This window comes from Aptenodytes forsteri, unplaced genomic scaffold, assembly GCF_000699145.1.
Source record: "Aptenodytes forsteri isolate BGI_AS27 unplaced genomic scaffold, ASM69914v1 Scaffold506, whole genome shotgun sequence".
NCBI classification, from domain to species: domain Eukaryota; kingdom Metazoa; phylum Chordata; class Aves; order Sphenisciformes; family Spheniscidae; genus Aptenodytes; species Aptenodytes forsteri.
The window spans coordinates 98,880-99,218 of record NW_008793946.1 but is presented as its reverse complement, the minus strand read 5'-3'; the positions used below and the strand labels follow the sequence as shown (position 1 = coordinate 99,218).

At 74.0% G+C, this 339-nt stretch overlaps 1 protein-coding gene across 1 annotated transcript in view; it reads left to right on the top strand.

Annotated features, from left to right (window-relative positions):
* Positions 1-339, top strand: part of VWCE (von Willebrand factor C and EGF domains) — a 9,197-nt gene that overhangs the window by 7,417 nt on the left and 1,441 nt on the right. Inside the window, exons 15-16 of the mRNA XM_019471010.1 lie at positions 57-159; positions 264-336. Of these exons, the coding sequence (XP_019326555.1) occupies positions 57-159; positions 264-336 (176 nt within the window). The remainder of the gene's footprint in view (positions 1-56; positions 160-263; positions 337-339) is intronic.

Genomic DNA, 339 nt, shown 5'->3' with positions numbered 1-339 from the left:
TGGGGGAGCAGGGGGCGCCGTCCCCCTGCCCGGTGAGCCCCCCGCCACGCGCTGAGCGCTGCCTCGCTCCCTGCAGACTGCAACTACCAGGGTAGGAAGGTGGTGAACGGCCAGACCTTCACCCCCGAGGGACAGCCCTGCACCCGCTGTACCTGCCAGGTGAGGGGGGTGCCCGTGGGGTGCCCGCGCCCACAGGGTGCCCACGCCGGTGGCAGAGGGGATGGCGGGGACGGCTCACCCCCGCCTTCGCCCCTCGCTGCCAGCTCGGGGAGGTGAGCTGCGAGAAGAGGCTGTGTCCCCGCTCCTGCGCAGAGCCTGCCGCGCTGCCCGCTGCCTGCT